General features: G+C 33.9%; 1 protein-coding gene across 3 annotated transcripts; it reads left to right on the top strand.

Moving 5' to 3' along the window:
• The first annotated feature begins 1,894 nt into the window (after positions 1-1,894).
• LOC148610218 (2'-5'-oligoadenylate synthase 1A-like) lies at positions 1,895-15,910 on the top strand. 3 transcript variants are annotated; one of them, XM_088542444.1, is made up of 7 exons: positions 1,895-1,967; positions 3,068-3,195; positions 10,452-10,892; positions 11,530-11,794; positions 12,666-12,829; positions 13,119-13,312; positions 14,178-15,910. In XM_088542444.1, exons 3-7 carry the CDS (start codon positions 10,464-10,466, stop codon positions 14,326-14,328), a joined length of 1,203 nt encoding a protein of 400 aa, XP_088398570.1. In that variant the 5' UTR covers positions 1,895-1,967; positions 3,068-3,195; positions 10,452-10,463; the 3' UTR covers positions 14,329-15,910. The 3 variants fall into 3 exon arrangements, with proteins under 3 accessions (XP_088398570.1, XP_088398571.1, XP_088398569.1); XM_088542445.1 differs by lacking the exon at positions 3,068-3,195 and having other exon boundaries at positions 1,920-1,967; XM_088542443.1 differs by lacking the exons at positions 1,895-1,967; positions 3,068-3,195 and adding an exon at positions 4,750-4,896.
• The last annotated feature ends 4,251 nt before the right edge of the window (positions 15,911-20,161 follow it).

Genomic DNA, 20,161 nt, shown 5'->3' with positions numbered 1-20,161 from the left:
CTTATCTGAAAGATAAAATTTGAAGAACATTTCTATCAATTATGTTTTATGTAAATTTGTAACAATTACTGATTAATTAACTTGAGCAACCAGTTTGGATTTACCATATGTGTGTTGCATATTTTCGATGCTGGCGGATATACATTTGTAATATGTAGCTAGGGGACCAAAGGTTGGACTCACATTTCTGTTACTTTCGTGCAAAAAGTGGACAATGGGCAAATGATAGCATTTAACCTTATTTTTTTCTGGAATGCACTTTCCAAATCTCTTGACAAGCACCTGTTTATTACCTGTTTATGTTAAGACCGACAATTATTTCAAGTTTCTTTCTTTAACCATCAATGGCTTCGATAATACGACATTCTCATAATACTGGCATGTACTTTTAAAAATCCGTGCTACACATGGGAAGACAATATAGATTAACACGGCATGCATGGTACGACCGTAGTTTCTCTTCATACATTAACTCAATTAGGCCTTGAGGGACACACATATTATTTTAATTGTTTGTCTGTATGTAATGTTTTTTGTTTGTTGGGGTTTAAAGTCCGAGCACCAATATTTCAGCTATATTCAGACGATGAACATGAAATGGATGATAAAATGAACACGAAATGATGATGAAATGAAAAAAGGATGGGACACAAGGATAAAAAGGTCGACAAATTTTGATTGCCACTTGAAAAAGGGGGGATGGGTAAGGTCCGGCGGCGGAGTGCAAAGAGGTTCCTACTGCTATTGAATACCGCAGCAGTGTTTTTTAACGTGCGAGGAACGTGGCATCTTTAAAAACACGGTGCACCACTATGGTTTGCGGCCAGGTTTTCCGTATTATAGCCTGACAACCCCAGCATTTAGCACGCCAGGGGTACCCCATTTCACCATCTGGGACACACATCTCAGTTGCTCTGTGGGCAGAGCGCTAGGTTTCTGAACACTATTTAGTCGCCTTTTACGACAAGCTTAGCTCTGCTGCAGGCCTATTCTTTTAACACCCGGACCTGCACGGGGCTTGTATGTAATGAAGCCTCTTTTCGGATTTCTTTTTTCTATCCGATTTTCCATTTCAGAGTAATGGGAGTTTAAGAACCGAAAATTAAGGGGATGGCAGAGAAGTTTGCTTTGGATACAACATAAAAGATGTATCAGTTTTTGACAAAGACACAAAAATCTATTTTATATAATTCACGACAGATGAAAAGATATGTTTGCGAAATACATAAACAAACGAATGAAAATGTACCAAGTCTTACTATTTTTCTTAAAAATAAGATAGTTACATATACTTTCAAACCAGTCCATTATATGAAATAAAAGACCGATTGTATTCAGTCAGCTATGATTCCCTGGAATTTACGACATCGACGGGCTTGGGTGACAAGACTTCATGAAGGCACCGACCATTTTAATACTGATGGGGGGATATTTTGAAAAAGAAAATTATTCCAAATTAAAGCGAGCCATTTTTTGTTTACTCAGCTTTGGACAGAAAAAAATTATGACTCAATATTTCCCCTATTACTTAAACAATGTAGATTTATTTTTAAAAAATGTACAACTTTTGTTGCTGATGAATTTTTTTTTTTTTTGGTGAAAAAAAATTCTAACTCTACAACATAAAATCCCCCCACCCGAGAAGAAAATAGTCTGTGCCTAACGAAAATATATTTTCATACGCAATTTATTTGCCAGTGGGATGACATACACGTGATGACATATAACATATGTACAAGAAAATAGACTAACACAAACTTATCCGGGACAAATATTGACTTTTCAACATTTGAATTTCATACCATATTTAAATACCAGATCCCTCAATATACGTGGTTTCATTGTTAGTATCGATGTATTGATCTTTATCAATCAGGTAAAAATCAATTTATCTGTTATGTTTTACTGGTAACCTTGCGTTACGAATACTTCCGGTAGGCTCATACTGCGACGGAATCCTGAGTTAGGTATGTAAAGTCTTGATATTGCAGTTAACCTATTGCACTCGCTTGAGTAGTTGTATCATGTCAAGACATATTCCAAAAGTGTCGAATTCATATATGTAACTTCGTGAATAAGATTTGTTTGCATTAAATGCTACACATATTGTCACAGTATGCACTTTACTTATACCGACGGAGCCGCTCATACACAGTGTTTGTATTATCTGTTGCGGACGCAGAATTTCCAAATAGGGGACCGCTGCAGTGATTTTCAGTTTTTTTTTCTCATATAATTAACAAATATTTTCAAGCATAAAAGGGGATCCTCTTATGAATTGCTTGTTATTACTCTTTGTCCTAAAGGAGTTGCTATTTTGGTTATCATTTTTGCATCATATAAATTAGTAATGCAGTTCCACAGCACAATTAAGAAAGAAAAAAATATGGTATTTTAAAAGATATATTTGATATGAGGTTGAAAGGAAGACTTCCTCTGTTCTTGTCTAATTTTTTGTCAGATCGTCATTTTAATGTGAGGGTAAATTCGACTTTTTCTGAGGAGAAGGAACAGGAAATGGGAGTTCCTCAGGGAAGTATTCTTTCTGTCACTCTCTTCAGTATTAAAATTAATAGTTTAGCCCAAGTTTTGAAGGACAATATTGACGGTTCCTTGTATGTAGACGACTTTTTGATCTGCTACAGGGGACAAAATATGAGTAATATTGAAAGGCGGTTACAATTTTGCCTCAAAAGAATTGAGAAATGGGCTTTGGAGAATGGGTTTAAGTTTTCGACATCTAAAACTGTTGGTATGCACTTTTGTCGAAAGCGAAAGCTGCATCCGGACCCAGATCTCTTTCTGTACGGTAATGAAATCAAAATAGTAGAAGAAACAAAATTCCTTGGATTACTTTTTGATAGTAGACTTTCTTTTCTTCCCCATATCAAATTACTTAAATCTAGGTGTCTTAAGGCACTAGATATTTTAAAAATGGTGTCCAGTACCGATTGGGGTGCTGATACCTCAATTTTATTAAATTTATATAGATCTTTGGTTAGGTCTAAACTTGATTATGGATCTATTGTTTATGGTTCCGCCAAAAAATCTTACCTTAAAATTTTAGACGCTGTTCACCACCAGAGGTTGCGACTTTGCCTTGGTGCCTTCAGAACCTCTCCTATTGAGAGCCTTTATGCCGAGGGAAATGAACCCTCCCTTGGAGACAGACGTTTGAAATTAGGTCTTCAATATGTAAGTAAACTTATGGCCTACCCAGATAGCCATGCCTACGACTGTGTCATTAATCCTATTTCTGTCGACATTTATCGAAAACATGAAAGCAAAACCCCTCCTTTTGGAATTCGAATAAAACCTCATTTGGAAGCAATTCATCTGGAGACCAATGCAGTGACACCTGTTGTTACTTCGAAATGCCCTCCATGGGAGCTTCCACACCCTTCTTTCATTTTTGATCTGCGTGAATATAAAAAGTCCGATACCAATCCTTTATTTTTACAACAAACATTTTCTGAAATTATAGGAAATTATCCAGATTTTTTGACGGCGTATACAGATGGCTCAAAGGATGGCGATAGCGTTGCATGTGCTGCTGTCCATGGTGACAGAACTGTAACTGAACGGTTGCCATCGAGCGCTTCCATATTCACAGCTGATGCTCGAGCCATATTGTTAGCACTTAAATTGATTACTCAATCTAATCTGTCACAGTTTATTATTTGTTCTGACTCTTTGAGCTGTCTTTTGGCAATTAAGAATCACAAACTGAAAAATACTCTTATTTTACAAATTTTATATTTTATTCATCGACTTCGGGAATTTGATAAAGAGATTGTTTTCCTCTGGGTACCCAGTCATGTTGGTATTCAGGGGAATTCAGTTGTAGACAGGGTTGCCAAAAAGGCATTAAATGAAATAATAAAGGACGTTAGTTTGCCATACACCGATTTTAAACCTTTAATAAGGAAATATATTTTAAAGATGTGGCAGGACCGATGGGACGGTCTTGAACACAACAAACTCAATTCCATAAAACCCGATCTAGGCGTTCATCAATCCGGGTCGGGCAATCGCAAAGAGCAAGTGGTCATGACCAGATGCCGCATTGGACATTCTAGATTTACACATGGCCATTTGCTTGTTGGTGAGCCTCCACCAGAGTGTATCCCATGTGATTGCCCTTTCTCTATCAAACATGTTCTTCTGGATTGTGTGGATTTTGCCAACACCAGGCAAAATTATTTTGACTGCGCCAATATGTTTGATTTGTTCAAGACCGTTTCATCTAAAAACATTATCGATTTCTTGCGGGACATCGGTTTATTTAATAAAATCTAAATTGGATACCTTCCTTGATTTTTCAATATTGTAAATGTTTTATCGAAGTTATGTTTTGATATGTATTTTATGTCTTAGGTTCACCTTTTATGTACCTTTTTATATGTAAATAGCTGTTTGTTTTAATTTCATTATTTTATGAAGAGACTTTGATCTTGCTTTTAATATTTTCCTTGCATTAAATGTTCTTGCCGTGATATGGCCCTGGTCGCCGAAACGGCAATAAACAACAACAATCAATCAATCAATCTAACTTTATTGAGCGCTAACCTGTTAAAAAAACGTTTCTTATTCTAGTAGCTTAACATATAAAACTTTTCCCTCAACAACACTGGTTTCTTTTCACTTAGAAGTAAAGGTAATTAATACATTTGTCTAACTTAATCGCTCCGTTTATTACCCCGTCAATACAAAATAGACCAATCACTAAAAATAAAAATCCACCTTGAAACCCTTCCAATGAAGTTACATAAACGAAGTTCTAAAAATACATAACGTACTATCGTCCTATATCAGGAAGAGATTTCAAATATAGAGAAAACAACGGAACAGAGTTGATTCAAACTTGAGTTTTGGATTTTAATTCAATTCGTTATTGTAAGTGTGTTATTTTTTATTGATTCAGATAGACACAAAACAATTATATGAGAAAAGCAAAAAAGCCATGTTTAAAAAAGACGCAGTTTCCCCTTTTTTCGAGGACGCCTAATTTCAGTTGCACTTGATAATTTATGTTCAAGATTTCTTATTGATTTGAACAAAAACGATTATTTAAAATTCGATTTAAGACAATGCAGGAAAATTTCCTAAAGTGTTAATTGGTATATGTGGGTTCTAAAAATACCTTTTGTTTACTTACTTGACTAGATTCATTATCTCCCGGAGGTGATTAGGGCTATGAACTGATTGTTTCTATCCCTATATTAAATCCCATGCTGTCCCATTTTTTTACACATATCTCGCCTGATTTGTTTTTGTTTTCCGCTTTTCTCTTTTTCTTTATACCCCCGGTGTACAAGTACTGGCATTTCTTGGGTATGTGTTGTTTTCAATCCCAAGAATACGACCTGAAAAATTGTATCATGGGATTTGAATTTGGACTGGTGGGTTAGTAGTAAACTATGAGTTCTAGCATTAGCATTTTTCGGGAGGTGACCGGTAGAGGGAGGGGACCTCTGATCCTCTTATGATTCTACTTTACTATAAGTAGTCTTGGCGTCGGAGTATCATTGGCGTCAAGGCTATTTATTCTTCATTTCCGTTTGTTGACAAGACGTCTGGTGGTGTTCGCTGTATTTCCCATATAGCTCCTCCTCTTTCTAAATGAACTATTCTCTCAAGTTCTGGCACCGTAGATCAATATGATTCATCTTATTGAACTTTTGTAACTTTCTTGATTTCTTAAGGTCGTTGTTTCTTATACAAGGATGCACGATATTCCGCTCTGGTTTTCACTAGTATTTGATATTCTGACGTTGTACGTTTTACGTAATACATCTGCTCCGAACTTCTCTCTATACAGTTCCATTTATAGGTGTCTCATCTGTTTTCTGGTTGGCTTTTCTCTTTCCTCCAGCTGGTCTACAACGAGGTCTTTTTGGGACCTTCGTTTCTTTTGACAGTTCATTCTTTGGTTTGCATTGTGCTTCTTCTGTCCTCCATTGCACTTGTATGGCATCACGTCTTGTGACCTCTTCTAAATGAATCCCTCGACAGGAAACTATGTTGTAAATCTTTATTGCTCCGGGTGTGTCCATTTCCTTCGCGGGTCATTCACGAAGTGACCACACATCCTTTTTCATCTCTATTTATACTTTTTTTTCATCCAAGAACACATCCTGAATTTCCCATGGGAAAATGTTGCTTCTCAATCTCAAGTTGTCGGGAGTGCCCTGTTTAATGTCTATCAATAAATATCCATAGTCATGGCCTGTGATACGTATCTGGAATTTTTAAACAGAACCAAGTAATGGGCATTCAGACTGATGGTTCTGTGATACTTGTTTTTTTACAAGTAAATAAATGCGAAAATAAAACACCAGAGACTTGGGATTAAAGATAGTGATTAGATAGTGATAAGGGTTAGGGTTTGGTTGTTTCTGACTTCAATCACACGTACAAACACACACACACACACGTACAAACACGTACAAACACACATGTACATACAAAGACACACACGTATAAACACACGTACAAACACACGCACAAACAAACAATGTTCTAGGAACCATATAAAAATGATTTTAACCCGGAAAAAGTGACAGTTGTACATTGACTATCGTAGAGTAAATATGTTCCCCTGTTCCATCTGTTCAAAATCTTTGAGTAGAATGGATAGTTTAAACAGACATATGAGATTAGTTCACCGTAAAAATTCAGATACGACAAGGTACAGACTTTACCCACAGATAAGACCCAGTCAAACGGACGTATCGGACTATGATACTTTAATGATCGGACTTCATCAGTATTCTTTGAGGAAAGAAAAACAAGATACTTTAATGAATGGACTACGCCAAGACCCTTATACTTCGATGAAAGGGCTACGCCAATCGATCCAGGATGAAACTCAAGAATGCTTGCCAAAAGACACAACTGACAAAAGCTTTTTCATACATCCAACAGACGACCCCCTTGCTTTCAACGTACCCAAAAGATACTTGACGACCATTTCATGCCCTGGGCCCATCCCTTTACCAGCGTCATAGCAGGACCCACCGGAAGTGGAAAAACGATGTTTGTACGTCGATTCGTATAAAACGTGAAACACATGATGATGCCTAGACCCGATCGGATAACGTGGTGCTACGACATGTACCAGACCATATATGGAACCATGGAGGATGTCGACTTTGTACAAGGACTCCCCGATCTTGACACCTTGGATCCCAGAGAGAAACACTTTCTCATTCTAGACGATATGATGAATTCGGTCACTGAATTTATCTTGCATCCCTTCACGAAATATTCTTACCATAAAAATATAAGTGTAATGTTGCTGGTTCAGAATCTGTTCAACAAAAACAAGTATCACAGAACCATCAGTCTGAATGCCCATTACTTGGTTCTGTTTAAAAATCCCAGAGAAATGTTTCCCAAAAAAGACACTACTTTATGAAATCGTACGAGTATGCCACCGCCAAACCCCACGGATATTTATTGATAGACATGAAACAGAACACATCCGACAACTTTTTCCCATGGGAAATTCAGGATGTGTTCTTGGATGAAAAAAAAGGTATAAATAGAGATGAAAAAGGATGTGTGGTCACTTCGTGAATGACCCGCGAAGGAGATGGACACACCCGGAGCAATAAAGATTTACAGCATAGTTCCCTGTCGAGGGATTCATTTAGAAGAGATCACCAGTCATGATGCCATACACTTGCAATGAATGACAGAACGAGCACAATGCAAACCAAAGAATGAACTGTCAAAAGAAAAGGACCTCGTGGTAGACCAGCTGGAGGAAAGAAAAAAGCCAACCAGAAAACAGATGTGACACCTATAATTGGAACTGCATAGAGAGGAGTTCGGAACAAAGATCGAGCAGATGTATTACGTAAAACGTACAACGTCAGAATATCAAATACTAGTGGAGACTAGAGCGGAATATCGTGCATCCCTGTATAAGAAACAACGACCTTAAGAAATCAAGAAAGTTACAAAAGTGCAATAAGATGAATCATATTGATCTACGGTGCCAGAACCTGAGAGGATAGTTCATCAAGAAAAGGAGGAGTTATATGGGAAATACAACGAACACCACCAGAAGTCATGTAAACAAAAGAAAGTGAAGAATAAATGGAACAGCCTTGACGTCAATGATACTCGGACGGCAAGACTACTTATAGTAAAGTAGAATCATAAGAAGATCAGGTCAAGTGAAGTGTTATTTAAAAGAGAAGAAGAACACTTTATGGAACAGACAATTGAGCAGGACTCGGTTTAGAAAAAACAGACGACACACGACGATTATATGAATATGAATTGTAAATTAAATATAAAAGAGAACAAAATCTTGTTGTGTAATAAAACTACACTAAAGAAAGACCTCCTGACAAATCAGAGAAGCTCAATACCAATAACACCTATTAACAACAGCTTGACAAACATATTTACTATCAGAGCCTCTTAACACGGGTCAAAGTTTGAATGGAAGTAACTTGAAAACATAATGTAGCAGTAAAAAGTTCCTTAAACAAAACATCATACAATACTTAAACCAAAAAAAGGGACGAAGGAAACAAACCACAAATGAAATTATGGAGAGAAAAATGAAATTCCGTAGTTCAATGATTTAGCCCCATAACGGGTCAAATCTAGTACAAGCGACATGTAAACATTGAAAGTATGAAAAAGAATCCGGTATACCAGATAGAGCATCATAACACGTTCAAAGCAAATTTGGATGTACGCGACATGCATATATCGAAATTATTATAGCAGTAAAAAGTTCAATCTCCTTATAATAACAAAATAAAAAAGGAACATGGGGTTGTACAGTAGTTTTTTTGCATAATATATCAAAACCGTTAGGCTTGGCCAATATCTTTCAATTGCTGAAATATCCTTATCATAAGGCCTACAAAGGTCTTCTGTGGATCAAAGTTGCCAGATGACTCCAAGTAAGGGTTATTGTCCTTGAGAGATAAAAAACGACTTTTTTAACAGCTTTCAGCCAATATCTTGATAACTATGATAGATAGAATGAAACTTTCAATTGCTGAAATTATTCTTATTATAAGACCTACAAAAGCCTCCTGGGATCAAAGTTGTCAGGCGACTCCATACAAGTGTTGGTGCCCTTAAAAAGCAAAAAAATTACGTTTTTTGCAGTATTCAGCCGGTGTCTTAAAAACTATAATAGATAGAATGAAACTTTCAATTGCTGAAATTATTCTTATTTTAAAACTACAAAATTCTCCTGGGATCAAAGTAGTCAGACGACTCCATATAAGAGTTATTGCCCTTGAAAGGCAAAAATTTAACCAAGTGAGCGATTTAGACTCTTGGAAGCCTCTTGTTTGTTGTGTGTCTCTGTTTTCCATGTATGGTCTGTTCCAGGATTACATTCTATAAATTTCCGCTAGAATCGCGGTTCTCTTGATTATTCTTATCCCAAAATTAACAAAAAAGGTAAACTCTATGACCAACGCGACGACTCCGTTTGCATTATTTTCTTATGCCTTTCCGTGTGGTGTTTTATTCAAGTTACCTCAGTCCATGGCGATTTTGTATCTCAACCTTTTCTATGTTGCTTATTAAAATGTTTAAGAATTTTGATGAAAAAAGACCTAACGAATATAATACAAATACAATTAAGTACCTTGATGTTTTGTTTTTGCAGGATTTTTCGTTAATACAACTTTTGTTTATGTATATATGTCAGTATCACTTCACAATCAACCCATATCGTAAGGGAAATGCTGCCGTTTTGAAAGTTACCTTTCAAGCCAAATCTAATTTCCCTATATGTTATGCGGCTGTCCATATACGACCTAGGCAATGTGTGGCACATGCCAAAAATTGTTTCAACCATTTGAATATCCCTGACTCATGTTTTTAGAAAAATGAATATTGGTGTGTCATTTACTGAAATGGTAACACTGAAATATATTACATAGAAAGCACTAGAAATTTAGTAGAAAGGAAGTTTATTTTTATCAGTTTACAATTTACTTGATTTGGTAGGGAACTTTGAACAAATATTAAAAAAATCTCCGATATGAAGTTTAACATTACATTGGAACAACAAAATTTTCCCTCTGTAACCCATGATATGATCTGTTTGGTTTCTATCAGGAATTCCCTTAAACAATAAAAATGAAAATCAAATTGACCGAAGAGATAGTTTTGTTTAATTTATGGAGATAATCTAAAACTTATGGCGAACTTTGACTTTATATGCATTTTTGAAGAACAAAAAACATTCGATTACATAATCGTTTGATTTTGTTTAGCAAAACACTGTATCATCGTACTACTTGTTATCACACTAGCAAATGTAATTTACATGTAACATTTCCGATTGACACAAAATAAGTATAATTTGGTTAAATTCATTTTGATATCAACAAAGATGCAAATTTCTTGTAAGTTACATTGTCTAGATTTCATCTTCATCAGTTAAATATCTTTTATTTTAGGGGCAAAGAAAAATGCCGCGTACTTATTCTTTTGCTTTTCGTCGGAAAAACCCATCTATGTTTCCGGAAGTATGTCCTATATGTACACCTCAAAGAAGATTTGAGCTACCATTTGATAAAGCCCGACACGATTTTGCAAAGCATGGTATTGGTACCAACCCAAGAGAGCCACGAAAAAGCTTCACTCCCACAACATTATCGTCTACATCATTCAGCAGGTATTCATACAGTGGGTCATTGAGTATGAGAATGGCATCAGCTGTTTCACAGCCAAGGAGCAAACTGTATAGTATATCTACGATGGCTTTAAATGAATTTGTGAAAGATGAAATTGAACCAGATAATGCTTACAATGCTAGCTGTTTGGCGGTTATCAATCGTTTATGTCAATTTATGAAGAATAACTTTCCAGATGACCTTCGCCCAGCAGAAATAATAAAGGTATTGGTATTTACGCATTATCTACAGTTACCTCTGTCATATTTTGAAGTCAGCGAAATAATCATGAACAGATCGATAACAAGTGTCAAGTATTGCAACTTGTGTAGAAGGGTGTTAAGGAACTTGAACAACAATTCGTAATTTTATCAACAATTTCAACTGCAACTTTTAGAAACAAGTTAAGGGTGTCTGTCGTAATGATTACTATGGAATGAATATAGAGACATACATTTCTGGTATTAATTGACCATTTTCCAGAAAACGCAAAAGGCAAATGATAATTAATTTCAATGTCAGATTAAACACTTCTGATAAGATTTCTGTTCTTATCGTTCTTATTATATAAAAATTGAATATCATGACCAAACATCTTGTACACATCCTCATCCGAGTATACATACAAGATCAGTAGAAAATGTTATCAGTTACCAACAATCCAAGCTTTACGGAATTCTGAAAAAATCAAAAACCCAAAATCATCTTTAATGTACATAAATAAAAGATCAAAACTTTCCTATTTTCGTGTTCAAGTGTTGTGAACATAATTAAGTTACTTCATTTCTTCTTTAAATATATCTGATTGAATTTAATTCGAATATTTTACTCCAAAATAACTCGAATGATTTTGCACTTTTAGAGTGGATCTCTTGGAAAAGGAACAGCAGTAAAAGGCAAATCTGATGCTGATTTGGTAGTTTTTCTTTCGAGTCCAAGATATGGTTCCATAGCTAATATAAGGCAAAGCATGACAAACATTCTGGATCGAATGGCTCAATATTTGCGTGTTGGAGAATGTGTTTATGAAGGCAAAACACCACATGCTGTTAAGGTATCCCTTTCCTGTCATGTGGGATATAGTCTGGATGTGGATATTTTGCCAAGCGTTAATATCCTTCAGATAGGTATTTTTTAAATTATATCTTACCGTTTAGGAGATAAATACATCTCTAATAAGAAATTGCAAACAAACTATTTGTAAGTACAATAATCAATTTAAGAGCGTCCATTTATATTCACGTATAATAAATATTTCTGTATATATTTAATCGTAAGATTTTCAATTGCAAATCATACCCTCGGTTATTGGTTAGTGGATGACATTATTTTGATTTCCGCTACAATCTGGGTTCCTTTGACCACTCTTTCTGGAGACTAAATACTAGAAAATAAAATGGCTAACGAAAAAAACTACATAAAATGTTATCAAAGTGCGCATTATGCTTTTTATTTGATGCTTTTGGATATATTAAAGCTTCCTTCTCAGCTAGTTTAGTTTAGACACATATCAATGTTAGATAGAAACAAAAAGGACAAGACACAAGTTTCCAAACTTAGTGAAGTCCTTTCAAAACTATATGGTCGACTTTGTTATCTGCTTACGAAAGTTAGAAACACGCAACGACACATACGTTTGGAACAAATGAATTAACTCATAAAAAACATGTAAAAGATACTTTAGTATACAGAATTTTATATGTTTTGCATAGGCCTGCGTTTTCGTTTGATTTTGGAAAAAACAACATATGTTTACATGTGCTGTTATTTGCACAAAAACAGATATTTCCATATTGTTCCTAAACGTATATTTTCATTTGTTTTAAATGGTATGAAAACACATGTTGTAGTTTGTCGTGGTGTTCTTATTGGAACAATTAAATAAATATTGAATAGAAGTATTGCTAAGAGTGGAGCCTCTTAGCAATACTTTTTTGCACTTTATCCCCATGTATATGCTTATGGGATGATCAATCTGCATTCTTTTTAATTCCACAGAACCAAAGAGTCAGATCTATGAAAAAATGAAAAACAACCTATATGACAGGGAATACTATTCGGCAGCTCTTGCTCCATTGCAACTCGACTTCGTTTCACAAAGTCCTACAAAGCTGAAGACATTGATACGGCTGATGAAATATTGGAGGAAAACTGCCTTCGAAGTATTTAGTATTTATTGTTAATTACTTTTTGTGTTAGGCGACGAGGTTTGTCATAGATTTTAGAGCAATAAATAGGATATTGCCGTCGAAAATCGACATTTAGACATAATAACTATGCAGTATGTGATACAAAAAAGACAAGCTGCTGTTGAACGGGCATTTGTCTCCATCAATTATTTCATACTGAACAACGAAAGTTTAGAAATTAAATGTCCAAATTTTCTTATTGTTCATCGATTCATTATCCCGAATTAACATAAATTATAACATTTTTTGTTATTCAATTTAGGAAAGTACCACCTATAAACGATTGCCGTCTTCATACCCACTGGAACTCATTACCATTGGGGAATGGGAGAACGTTGGGAAACCTTCAAATTTTGACCTACGTAAAGGATTTTACAATGTGTTAAAGGCATTAGTTAACTACAAGACTCTCGCCCATGTCTGGACCGTTAATTATAATGTGTCGGATGTCAGTAGGTATGTACTTATTTATTACACAGATTAGTTAAAAATTTCACGTAGACACTGACAGCTAAATCTTCACCCCGAACTTTTCTAAGAAAAAAACTTAGAGTATGTACCTGGTAATTCGGTAGAATAAGCATCTACTTTAAGGAAAATCCCGTTATATATATCTTATTTGCAGAATGTTTAACACGGTGCAAAAATTCTTTAAAGATATACTATGAATATGTATAATGTATTGAGAGGTACGATCAAGTCAACGTGCAATGAGTACCTGCATACAACACAATTTGAATGTTATGATGAAAAATGAATATATCAAAGAGTAATTATGTACAGACATTATTGCGGGCACAGCTCAAGCTGAGGAAAGTACGGATATACCTACGGTCACATGCACGAGCAAGTTAGCGGGGTGTAGAATGGTCATAGAAAAAAGTCGTCCGCGAAGAGAATGCAAAATGGTGATAAGAAGGCCCAATAGTTTACTTTTTAACTAAAACGGTGTCATGAAGATTTAAAAATGCAAAATTGGACTAACAACACCTTCAATATTAAATGTATGAAAATGGTATATTGCATTTAATGTCGTCTTTTTTTTTAATTCAGATTGGTAGACAAACAATATTAAAATGCTCGAGTCTTTAATAAATGAATGCATGCAGCTGTGGTTCAACATATTTTTTATTTCATATAACAAAGAAACGTGAATCATCAACGATCTCTAGATCATATGACTAAGACTTTCGAAAACTCCATATAATCTTGAATCTTATCGGAATATTTTGCAAGGAAATATGAAAAAATATCACTGTTCGTGTGCAAAATATTGTGTGCCCTTTCTGGGTGTTTAATTTACTAAACATTTCCATTATAGCTTATATCATCCTTACGTAATTGATCCTGCGAACCCTTTTAATAATGTGATGGAGTCATGTAACTGCTGGGATGAAGTCGCGGATGAAGCCAGGGAATGTTTGAATAAGCCATTGTTCAGCGATCTTCATGGAATTGTTGGGTGGATGTAGTTTTCAGAGTATCAATGAAGTCATAAAGTAGTTTTTCTTTATCTTTTTTTATAATCTCATGGTTAAGGGTTATTTTTTTATTATCATTCTACAGTTTAAATATATATACTTCTATTCATCTTGTGATAATTAAGCGTATTTATGTATTATATCACGTGTCATTAATATGAAATGTTTGAAACCATGATTGAAAGTTCATTTTTCTTATTTCTATTGCATAATTCTTTCTTCAGCTGAGTGTATCCCATGTGATTGCCCTTTCTCTATCAAACATGTTCTTCTAGATTGTGTGGATTTTGCCAACACCAGGAAAAAATATTTTGACTGCGCCAATATGTTTGATTTGTTCAAGACCGTTTCATCTGAAAACATCATCGATTTCTTGCTGGACATCGGTTTATTTAATAAAATCTAAATTGGATACCTTCCTTAGTTTTTCAATATTTTAAATGTTTTATCGAATTTATGTTTCTATATGTATTTTAAGTCTTAGGTTCACCTTTTATGTACCTTTTTATATGTAAATAGCTGCTTGTTTTAATTTCATTATTTTATGAGGAGACTGATCTTAATTTTAATATTTTCCTTGCATTAAATGTTCTTGCCGTGATATGGCCCTGGTCGCCGAAACGGCAATAAACAACAACAATCAATCAATCTTTCTTCAGCATGATAAAATACTTTAGATTTCCATATATGGATTCTAGGGGTCACTTAGGCTCGAAATGTCAGGTTGAAAATCACTAATATTATTACGTGCCCCCTTCCCCTCTCGTTTTTCGGAATTTCTGGATCCATATCAACAAAACAATATTTTCTTGTTTAGACAAATCAGATTGTATCACAGTAGTTAAAATAGCTTAATGATATTTAAAATTGGGTATTTTTTACCAATACTTTATGAAATTTTGGTACTTGTATTCCCCTGGAACAGGGAAAATGTCTTCCCAATGATCCATAAACAACAAATATGGATATTTTTCACATCAAATTTACTTTCGTTTCATATTCAGAGATATTAGATGGTATCGCATAACTCAAAAATACTCTATTTTCTAAAAATTGAGTATATTTTACAACAATTTTATTAAATTTCAATATTTTCATACTCCCAGACCAATGAAAATGTTTTCGCAGTGTATTATATATAATAAAAATGAACAATTTTCATACCAAAACTCCAACCTTTATTTTTTACACAAATAAGATGGTATTGTATTAAATGAAAAAGTGAAAATACTTCAAAATAGAATATGTTTGACCAGTACTTTATAAAATTTTGTTTATTTTATTCCACTGGAATGAAGAAAATGTGTTCATATTATCCATATATAACAAATGAGGACTTATTTTGATAATATTTTCCAGATTATGAATTTTCAATATTTTCATACTCCCAGATCAATGCAAACATTTTTAGAAATTTTGATATTTTAAATCTCCTGGAACAAGAAAAATATGTCCACAATGATCCAAATTCAGCAAATATGGACATTTTCACGTAAAAATGGTCTTTATTTCACATTCAAAGCAATATGATGGTATGATAAAAACTTTATTTATTAAATATTTGAGAATTTTAGTTCAACTTGATGAAATTAAAATGTTTTCGCAATGTACTATGTATAAAGAAAATGAGCGTGATTTTATATCAAAAGACACATAGACTTCTTAAAATTATATATATCGAATCTGTTTATTAAAGCATAATACTCATTAATGTAAAACTACATGTAAGATGTTAGCAATCAGTTTTGTTAAACTTATGTCTATGAAATAAAAAAAAACAACATGTTACAGAGTATTCAAGAGAACCATGATTCTAGCGGTGATCAAAAGAATATTGTCCAATGACTAGACAGAAAAAAAAAGATATCTACAACAAAGAACATAAAATAACTAACATGAATTGCACAAAAACTTCGGTAAAAACTGGAAGAATAGACCTTGTGTACCGATAGTTTAGGCGTCCTCTTCTTTTCTAGAAATGCTCTTGAAATGTAAGGTCCTAGGTGGACGAAAGATGCAAGGAAAACACGGTAACACACTGAACAAATCGGTCCTCATTGTCCATATGGATACACTATAACGGTCAAAATTCATTTTGACGACCATACTACAGTTACAGTGTCTTAAATCTTGTTATCGAGTAGTGCACACAACTTGTTCCTATATGCGTTATGATGCAGACCGTCTGTTGAAGCACACTGAACATACATCTTGTCGATTAAAAAAATCCAGCATTTTGACCATTTCCTCTCTACATTTAGAAGATGGTTAGGAATCGTTTTTCTATAAAGTCTAAAAAAATCACTGCCAAGTACTACGTATTTGTATTTTGATATTCCATCCTATTTTATAATTACAAAGATGTTTATTTCTTTTGAATTGTGGTTTGCAACTGAGTATGTGGAATATAGTCTAGCTGCCTGATGCAGATTTTGGAAGAATTGTTAACTTTGTTTTACAAGCATCAAATTTGGCACGAAAGTTACTAAATTGATATAGTGCTACTCCATTATCACAGATAAGAAGCATTCGGAAATATCACCTCCTCCCGTCGAATTCAAGATGGTAGACTTTCTACGTTTTAGACACCTTCGTGTAGCTAGATTTTGGAGCAGTTGCAGTTGGCAAAATTTTCCGCCTGAATACCTTTCTCCCAATTTCTAATGGCAGATCAAATTAAGGTTTTTCTTTATTCCACTCCATCCCTTTCATTTGTTTTCTATTTAGAATTGATTTTTGTTTCTCATATGTATTATGCATGAAATATTTTCAACCTTATAACAACAATCAGCCGATCACATTATCTTTAGTTTTAAGCAATTAAAAAGATCTGGAAACCACGAACTCTTGAATTGGAATCGAATGCTTAATAATGCTATATCTATTTTTGTAGAATATTGAACCTGTATGTAAACTGCACATAATACATGACTATAGTGAGAATTTTTGCATGTTCATTGACCCAACACAACCACGAAAATAGACAAATTATCAAAGTAGTGCAAAATAAATCAGACCTCCTTGAAACGAAAGATGCAGGATTAGTCGAATTCTTAGACGTTAGGCCTGCGTCCTTCCTCACCAAGCAAAATCATATGGAGAAGAGGAAAATGAGAAGTATTAAAGCATCATTGAAATGTATTAAATATATAGCATTTGACCTCCAAACAACTGGAGAAGATAAGCAAAGTCTTTATAGGGACATTTCCTTCATTCGTGGAGGATACTAGCAAGATGGGAGAGTCGTTTTCGTATAAATTTAATAAATATAACACAATTAAAGGGATGGAGAAAAGAAATGAATTAAAATAATATTTGTGGATTTCTTGAACTAATTAACTACGCGCCCTTCTTTTAAAGGGGTTAAATTTGGTTCATGTAATCATCTCTTTTAAGAAGAAAATCTACAATATCACGTTTTTGAAATTTTAAGGTCTAAGTAAAAAAAATATTTTCCCCCTTAACGATAGGAAAATCAATAATGAGAAAAATAGTCAACAAAAACATTAAAAAATACAGGCGAAACAATATGAAGACCTGTTTTTTTGGCAATTTTATATACATTCTTTGTAGAGAAGAGAACGAAATCCTTTACCCAAATTAAACATAGCTAGAGAGAGTAAATTACAAAAAAAACATTTTATATTGACATTAAACAACACATTACAATTTTTGAACAATTTTGCACTAGGGAACTTATTTTGATTCAAATATTAATCAACAAATAATATTCATTTTCTTCCCTAATGATATGTTTTCCGTATCTAGTCTTTGTCCCTGGATTACATTTTGATTATACCGCTAGAACCTAGGTTGCCTTGATTACTCTTATATATCTATTTTTAAAAACACATATTAATCAGAAAGAAACATTGAATTCCTGGTACCAGTGAAGGTTTTCTGCCATCTTGATCAAATTGAAATTCATTGTAAATTTAATATAAAAATTGTCTGTTAAGTAATTGCCTTATAAAGATTTCAGTTTTTTTCTGATTGATTGTTCCAGTCGGAAGTATATTTCATACAGTATCTACACGAACCTATGTATATTGTGCCGATTTAAGACAGAGCATAAACCGTAAATTGGAAAAAGAGCTGTCTACAATGAGAGTTATACGACAAAGACTAACAGTGGACAAGTTTCAAAGTTCTGATTGCAGGTTTTTCTCTTTTTGTCCGATAACACTCCATGTAAGGGTAACCTCCTTTTTATTGTTGGTACATATCCTCGAAACTCGAATAATCCAGCATTGAGGGTTTCAAGAAAACATTTCAGGATCCAGATTGAAATGATACTAATACAAGAGTTACAACTCTAGATGTAAGAATGAAAACCCTCTTTGACAGCTGTAAGCATCATGAAAAGAAATGAAAATGACGAAGTATTTTTTTTTAGATTTAATTGTTGATGACGTGAATGATAAACATTATCACTTTTATACATGCCCAGTAGAGTTTGTACATGTATCAATTAACGAATTAATATCGATGAGTTTTTGTTCTAATGCAAACGTACTTTAATATGTTTACAGAAAATCAAAATCCTCGAGAATTGGAACACGACAAATAAATACCATTTATCGTTACAAAAACTTCTTTAAATTTTGTGTCGTTTGTTAGTTTGGTTTTTGGTTTGTTTCTGTTTTTTTTTTTTTTTTCGTTTTGTTCCTTCTAAATGCATATTTATATTTAAAAAAGCTGTAAATCATTCTGATTATTTCCACAATTTTCCATTTATATTCTATACGATTCTATTGTGGTATTTAGTCCACTCTAAACAATATGTTTATACTATGGATTTTTAATTTTGGTTTTTGATGTGTTTGTGAAGTAGTCTAAATCCAATTTCCCTAAACCAGCATATTTATTGTTACAGGAGACAGTAGAATCCTGTTTTGGGATATTTCTAACTGTTCACTGAAATCCCATACTTGCATTCGCCTGGTATTTTCTAGTTGCTGCTTTGTAGAATGTTGTCTATGTGACACCTGTTCAGTATACAATAAGGCAAAAAATCTACTCTTCACAAATTCAATATCCGAGTTTCAACAACAAAGAAAAATACTTTGAGGTGTATTCATGATATCTTAAAACACATTTTTCCAGTGCATTAAAAGTGCTAAAATGGGCATCATCTCCAAAATGGCTTTAACAGATTTACAATAAAATTTAACCACAGATAGATATCTGTATGATGTACACTTTAATTCTCTCATCAGAACTTGGCTAAACCTAACAATTTAAAGATATTGCAAAGAACAGGCTCACAGGAGCCTAAATCGCTCACCTGCTTAATATTTTTTACCTTTCAAAGGCAATAACTCTATCAAGGAGTTGTCCCACAATTTCGACTTAAAAAAAAGACTTTGGTAGGATTTATCACAAAGATCATTTCATCAATTTAAAGTTTTTTTCTATTATGATAGTTTTCAAGATATTAGCTGAAATTGCTAAAAACATTATTTTTGACTTTCAATGGCAATAACTCTAACCAGGAGTCGTCTGACAACTTTGATCTTTTGAGTCATGTGACCTAAAAATGCAGTTGAAAATGTTTTTACCAAAAACTTAATATACACATTTTTATGATAACCAAAAGTAATCCACAACTACTATGACTTCATCAGTATACATATACTAATATCAAAACTATATATATATTGTTACTGAGGTTTGCAATCACAAAAGTTGTTGACAGATGGACAGACAGACAGATAGACGTACAAATGGACAGATCATGTGAAAACAAAAGGACATATGCACCTTTGATGCATGGCCCTGAAACTGATGACCATGTGCACAATGCATATATCAAACATTTAAA

This window comes from Perna viridis, chromosome 8 (genome assembly GCF_037379345.1).
Source record: "Perna viridis isolate PV_CMFRI_1.1 ecotype Kerala chromosome 8, ASM3737934v1, whole genome shotgun sequence".
Lineage (NCBI taxonomy): Eukaryota > Metazoa > Mollusca > Bivalvia > Mytilida > Mytilidae > Perna > Perna viridis.
This window is presented reverse-complemented; position numbering and strand designations above follow the sequence as displayed.

What these genes read in the sequence shown, in the direction of transcription:
- LOC148610218 (XM_088542444.1), top strand. Translation starts at nt 10,464, where the DNA reads ATGCCGCGTACTTATTCTTTTGCTTTTCGTCGGAAAAACCCATCTATG. An exon ending in GCCCAGCAGAAATAATAAAG is followed by an intron (nt 10,893 to 11,529) that starts GTATTGGTATTT and finishes TTGCACTTTTAG; the next exon opens with AGTGGATCTCTTGGAAAAGG. An exon ending in GGAGGAAAACTGCCTTCGAA is followed by an intron (nt 12,830 to 13,118) that starts GTATTTAGTATT and finishes TATTCAATTTAG; the next exon opens with GAAAGTACCACCTATAAACG.